The following is a 6680-nucleotide window of genomic DNA, read 5'->3' as shown; positions in this document are numbered from 1 at the left end:
GGGTGTGCCTGCCCCAGCCAGCAGCTGTTCTGTAGTAGGAATGGAAGGCATAAAGCAAGCGGCTAAATCGGAGTTGGGGTTTTGCGGATGGCACCAGGGAACTGGAATGATATTTTGGCATTGTCTCTGCAGACACACAGAAGGAATTTCTCTGTTATGGAGAGGGGAGGCAGCGAACTCAGAGGAGAGGCGAGTCCTCAGCTTCCCGCACGCTGGCATCATGCGGTTGGGCACTGCCCTCTTGGATGCAGGGAGGCTTTGGGGATGCAGGATGCAGGGGTTTGGGATGCAGGATGCAGGGCTTGGGGTCCAGTACCTGTGAACAGATGGGTCTTTAGCTGTGGTACCCACCCGTGGTCCCCCCACGTCGGTGGGGCTCGGGGCAGCGACACGCTGCTGGCGGCTGAGCCATTTTCTGTTGCTCTATTTAAGAGTCTGAAATTAAGTTTTAAAATTATGGCTTTGTAGACTTCCCCTCTGCCACACAGGACACGTGGGGCAGAGGCCAGGGCCGCAGCTGGCTTCGGGCTGTGGCTGCTATGTGAGCCCATCTGCCCCCGTTTGTTTAGGGGGGCTGTGGCTGGGGGCAGCAGGGCTGGCTGGGGGCAGCAGGGCTGGCTGGAGGGGCTCTGTGTGGGGGTCTGAGACACCCCCGTTTGTAGACCCTGACTTAAATAACTCGTGTTCTGGGTGTGTCTGGAAGGGAAGTGTGCTGTTCATAGCCCTGTGGCTTATTAGGAAGCCACAGTGAGATTTTTGAGACCAGCTACATGGGGTGGGGACGGGAACGGAGGTTTCCAGATGGCTGGGGGTACTTAGCCCCTTCTGGCATCATCTTGATGTGTGTAGGAATGGGAGCAGCATGCATCAGTCCCACTTCTGATGGTGGGGCTCCTCCAGACACCCCGACACTAGTTCACAGGTAGATGGTGGTTACTGGGTATTCACTGAGTGCAGAGTGCTTCTGCTCTTTAGGTTCCCTGCTTCCGTCTTTGCATTCAGTTCTAACTGCTAATAATCACAGGTAAAACTTCTCAAGTATGTTGGTTGCCCAGTTAGCTTTCACCAGAAGACCTCTGTGTCGTGGGCTTCTTTAGCCACTCAGCCCAGAAGCTGGCGGGGTGTTGTTTACCCTCCCTGCGTGCTCAGAAGGGCATGGAGTTATTTGAGGAAATGTGAAGGAAACGGATTGTTTGGTTTGGTTTGGTTTCTTTTTTCTGGGGGGCGTGGAGGTGTCTATGTTTATTTTAAGCACATCTTCAAGCTATAATAAGTGTTTCCTAGCCAAGAAGGTTCCGCAGAGCGGTTTGGGGTGTAATTAGGGGGGAGGCAGGGGAGCAGTGTGTGGATGTGGGCTGTGCCCAGCCGCCGGGTCTCTGAGGGGCCTGTGCTCGCTCTGCAGCCAGGCCATGGAGCAGCCCCCGAGCCGCCGCTCGCCCCTGACCCCCTGTGCCTCCCAGGAGGGGCTGACTGGAGCTGCCCCGTCCTGCCTGGCAGGAGAAGTGGGGATACAGACTGGTAAAAGGATTTGGGCAGGCAGGAGGGTGGCGGGGGGAAGGTGCCACGAGTTTTTACGCTTGCAGGGAGCTTTCTCCTGAGCTGGCTGAACTTTGGCTGCTGCGGTCGTGAAACTGGAAACTGTATTATATAACTGTGGTGTAGCTGTTTTGTAATAAAATGTCCTTTTGGAGAGATAGGTCCATTCACTGAGGTCAGAATAGTGAAAATAAGCTACAAAGGACAAACTGGGGAAGATGGGTTATGGTTGAAGTAAACCTAAAAACCTAAACCTGAAGTGCTCGGGCTAAGGAAGCCCTGATGATCTTTGTTCTGAAATACCAAAATTAATTGGAAGTTGCAGGTCCAGCAGCAGGTATCTTTAATGAATCTGTCAAATCGAGATAGATTGACCGGTGATGCTGTATGACCAGAGAGTGTAAGTCTAAGTGATTTGTGTACCCACAAACGTTTATTGTGTAATTTAAGTTATATAGGGGAGTTAAAGTAGCACCAACACACAGCCCAGCGTCTTGAGAGTGCAGCACACACTTACTCCCATCTAGTAATGCAAGTTTAGTTGAAAAATAGGTGAAGTCAAGCTATAAAGCATTTCTGGCCACAGAGCAGGCCTAACTTTTGTGCACTCTGCCAATCTTAACATGAAGCAGGTTGCCAAAATAGAACAGAGTGTTATGTGTTAGATCCTCAGAGTGAGTTGACTGTAGGCTAGAGATAAACCCTGCCCGTGGACAGGCAAAGCAATACTGTCTCTAGCTCTAGATTCATCCCGGTGTGTTTGCAGGACAAATAAATTAAATGGTGTGATATTCCTCATCATGGGCTCTGAAAGCAAGGTTGGGTGATCCATGGACAAACATTGACCTCAAATGAAAATGCAGCAGTTCTGAAATAGCAGGAGGATTTGCTGTACTGCGTGTGTTTGTGTTTATAATCACACATTTTGTTCTGCTAAGGATTTGTGGAAAATTAAAGGAAATCAAAATGCCAGTTTACTTTTAAACTTCACTGTCGCAGGCAGATTGGAAGAGGAGGCCATCTGTATTTTGGTTTTAAAATTTAGAAGTGGAGGGAACGGAGCCCAGATGTGGATTGGCAGCCCTGTCGACGCTGTCTTTTCAGCTCCCAGAGCAGGAAGGGAATTAGACAGGATTTCTGAAGTGTGGCAAGTTAGGCCCCTGGGGCACTGCTTGTGCTGTGGGGCTGTTTTGTTTTATAAAATAATCCTTAGAGTTTAAATGTACATGATTTTGTTAACTCGACTGCAGAATGAAGAAGAGCAGGTCGGGTGTTTGGCAGGGGAGCCAGGAGAGGGCAGGTCTCCGAGGGCACAGCAAGTGTTTGAGATGGGCAGTACCAAGGCCAGCTGTGCTGCCGAGGTGCCCCCATGCCCCTGGCAGCCCGAGGAGAGGAGAGCCCTGCAGGCATGCGAGAGGTTCCGCTGGTTTGTTCTCTGTGGGATGGGTGTGGAAGCCTTTGCTGGGGGTTAACAGGGTCCGTGTGGGCACGGCGGTGGAAGGGAACAAGGGCTTCTGGCTTTCTCGGGGTCAGGTTAGCCACTTGGTTTGAGAGAGGAGGAGAAGAACAACTCGCTGCTTCCCTGTCCTACCAGCTCGCCAGTGTCCCCACGCTCCGTTCCTTCTGCTGGTGCCGTGGTGTCCCACACCAGCACTCCTGCCACATACCTTCAGTCGCCTAGTCTGAGAAAAAAATCTGTCACCTCATTTTTTTCTGCCTGTGGTATCTGGAAATCTTACAGTCTTACTTTTCCCTCCAAAATGTATTTTCCTTCCAGAAATGCACATTGTGAGCATATCAGAGTCTCCACTCTTCTTCTTTTTGTCTTCTAGAGCAAGGAGATTGGCCTGCAGATGCACGAAGAGCTCCTGAAAGTCACCAATGAGCTTTACACGGTGAGTGACGAGCTGGCCCTGCCCGTGCCATGGGGGGAACGTGGGGGACATCACTTGCCAGAGCAGGACGTGTGCTCGGTGTCCCGGTGGCCTGTGTGGCTCGTGCTGGCCCCGGCGTCTGCGCGGCGGCCCCCCAGCCCTGGGCCTTCCCTGGGAGCGTCCTGCTCATCGCTGGGCTGGAGGAGGCTCTCCCAGGGGCCCTGCTGTGCACGTCGTGGCACACCAGCATCCCTCTCACTGGAAATGGAGGTGTTTTGGGCACTGCCCCGCGTGTCCACTTCTGTGCCGTGTTTAGGCCCTTTTCTGTTGTCCCTCAGCTGGAGGGTTCTCCCCCGGGCGGGACCCTGCGCGGCTGCTCGGGACACTCTTCGAGCAGGTTTTCACAGTAGGGCAGTGGAAGTGTTTGTGTTGCTGCTGTCTCTTGCCCTGTGTAGCAGTTGGTTCCTTTAAAATTATTGTAATTTAGGATCAATGAAGCAATATAAAGTCTGTCTTGTGTTGAAAAACTGGGAAGATACATTTGCTTTCTCGGTTGTATCTGTTACTGGTACGTAAGTAACACTGAAGTAGGTTTATTCCTAAAGAATTGCTTTATCCCATCTTTTTGAAAAATAGACCTAACAACAGCGCATGAATGATACTATTGGAAATTTCTGCCATAAATCTTCTCTTAACAGGCCTGTTTCTGTATTGGTTGTTGAAGGATTCAGTTTTTGCAGTGTGGGTGGACAGCCAGGTTGGATTAAACTGTCCACATGAGATTTGGGACTGTTATTGATGGTTGAATGTCACAAGCTGTGTTAGTGGTGGGGACTAATTAAGATTAATTACAACAGCAGCATGACAGCTGCAAAACAAGGAAAGACTACCAAGGGCTGGGCTGACCTTCATACCAGTGGACCAGTGTACTTGGAACACAAACACGGGACAGGAGTGTCACCTGAGGGGCACGGTTGGGCCAGCTTGGGGATCAGAAGTGTGCTCAGACCTGAAGCGCATGTGTTGGCCAGGGAGGAGCAGGGAGAGTGATTTTGCTCCCACTGAGTGCAGCAAAACTTGTCTTCACGGGAGCTGAGATTTCCTCCCGTTCCCTGCTTTGCTCAGAGATGCTGAGCAGACTGTGTTTGGCTGGTGAAGCAGACTGGAACGGCTGGAGGAGCTTTGTGTTTGCTTTGAACTGACCTTGCTGCTGAGATAGCAACCGACTGTGCCGTGGGGCTGGGAAGGAGTGGGAAGGGAGGGGATTATTTTGGAGATGATGGTGAAGCATGAGGGGAAAAGCAGGTCCTGTTGGGGAAACAAGAGCAGCTTAAACCTGTTCAGTGCAGACCAGCTCCCCTTCGGTTGGTAGTTTTCTGTCCTTGAGACATGAGGTAGAACAGGCTTAACTGCCTGCTTGGCTTGCAGTGGTCCAGCGTGCTGCTGGTGGTTTGGGACAGCTTCAGGCTCACCCCAGGCAGTTGGTGTGTTCATTGCCACGTGCTGGGTACCCAGGAGCAGCCTGTTCAGTAACCATGGCTGCTGGCAAAGTCGGGTCCAGAGGAAGGAGCCTGGCTCAGAGGATGCCAAGCTGCTCCGTGTAAAACGTCACTTGTCTGCTGTCAGCACAAGGAAGTCGTTCATCTTGTCCATGGCCAGGCCTCGTCTCCACAGTGCATCTGTGCTGTGCTGTGCTGCTTTTTAAGCCTTCCAGAGGGGAATTATGAGCACAGTGTGGAAACTGTGTAATTTTTTACAGGCTTCTCAGGCATTCACTGTCTCAAACTTAAGCCAAAATAACAAAATTGATTTTAATTCAACCTTTATTCTGATGCAAGTCACTCTGTGGACTCTCTGTGTGGAAAGAACTACACCCCCAAACCACGCTGATTTTAATTAAAAAGGAAGTAGATGACTTCCGTTCTGAAGCACAACTTGCTGGTGAACAGTTTTGCACAGAAATAACGTAGCTGTGAATTAAAGCCAGCTTCATTCTTCTGATTCCTGCTTAAAGACTCCAGCAGAGAGATACCAAGTGGGAGTCTGTAAAGGTTGAAGGCTCTTCGTCCTTCTGCTCACAGGTCCCTTTCTCTATCATGTGCATTCCTTTGTGAAGAGGTCAGGCCAAAGCACTAGGGTGAGCAAAGCAGAGACCCCAGAGCACCGTGCTGGTGGTGTTTTCTGTGAGCTCTGGCAGCCATGTCCCCTTTGGTGTGTGGCACTAGGGCCGGGCTGCTTCACGTGTGGGCTTGGCCATGCTGCAGGGAGGTGGCTGTAGCTGAGGGCAGCGTGCTGAGTCCACACAGGTGCTGTGATGTGAGCCAGTGTGATTCTCTGTCACAGGGGTATGGAAGAGGATTAATAACTCTGAAATGAATTTTATCAATTAGAATAATATCTACAGATGCATTACCCAGGTTAATAATAATAATAATAGTCATCATTCCCTGTTTAGCAGGACAGTTCTTCCCTTTCCATTGGGAGCATGGCAGTGGGGGAGGCTGTGCCTCTGTGGTTGGTGGGTGTTTTCTGTGAGTGTTGTGCTGTAGAAGTCACTGACTGTGCTGGTAGAACCACGCTGATCGCTCTGTATCATGCCGTAGAAGTGCTCTGAAAGGAGTGTTTGCTTTCATGCTGTCTTAAAAGGCCAGGGAGATGGAGGTCAGTGTCCATCGGCCTGCTGGATTTGTCCCTTTCTCAGACTAACACTGTGTGTGTCCCTTTGGTTGCGCCAGAGGCTCCATCCAAAGAGGAGGGGACTGGGGTCTGTGGCAGGCTACCACCTATGGCCTTGCACATCTCCACTTCACCCTCTGTGCTGGGCCTGTGCTTTGCTCTCCTTGACTTCAGGAGGACCTGAGCTTGTGCTTAGCACAGGTCACCCCATTTCTCATCTCCTCATCGGCTGGGTCAGAACCTTAATTACAAGCTGCTCAGAAATCCAAAGTGCTTCTAGCTGAAGGCAGCAAACAGTGCCATTTATGGCTGGTATTTTGGCAATGGCCTTTATCCAGAACGTGTTATTAATATTGGAAAACACAACTTGTGTTGTTAAATAACTAATGAACATTGGAACATATTTTTCTCCCTCCACTGCAGCTAATTAACTTATTTGCAGAAAGATCCCAGGGACACAGCTGTGGCTTTTCCTTATGACAGCAGCGTGAGGCAGGGGCAGCGTGACTGGACTGCAGGCACCGGGCAGGCAGCAGGGGGGCTGTGGGTCCCAGGGCTGGTGGCTGCAGAGCAGGGAGCTGTGGGGCCCCGGGC

At 51.1% G+C, this 6680-nt stretch overlaps 1 protein-coding gene across 1 annotated transcript in view; it reads left to right on the top strand.

Annotated features, from left to right (window-relative positions):
• The window catches only part of LOC103779705 (SLIT-ROBO Rho GTPase-activating protein 3-like), a gene marked incomplete at both ends in the record, with an annotated part of 18159 nt that overhangs the window by 8363 nt on the left and 3116 nt on the right, over positions 1-6680 (top strand). Inside the window, one exon of the mRNA XM_008947351.1 lies at positions 3369-3431. Coding sequence (XP_008945599.1) covers positions 3369-3431 — 63 coding nt within the window. The remainder of the gene's footprint in view (positions 1-3368; positions 3432-6680) is intronic.

Source organism: Merops nubicus, unplaced genomic scaffold (genome assembly GCF_000691845.1).
Source record: "Merops nubicus isolate BGI_N331 unplaced genomic scaffold, ASM69184v1 scaffold20389, whole genome shotgun sequence".
Lineage (NCBI taxonomy): Eukaryota > Metazoa > Chordata > Aves > Coraciiformes > Meropidae > Merops > Merops nubicus.
The sequence above is the reverse complement of the archived record's forward strand: the minus strand, read 5'-3'. Positions and strand labels throughout refer to the sequence as shown.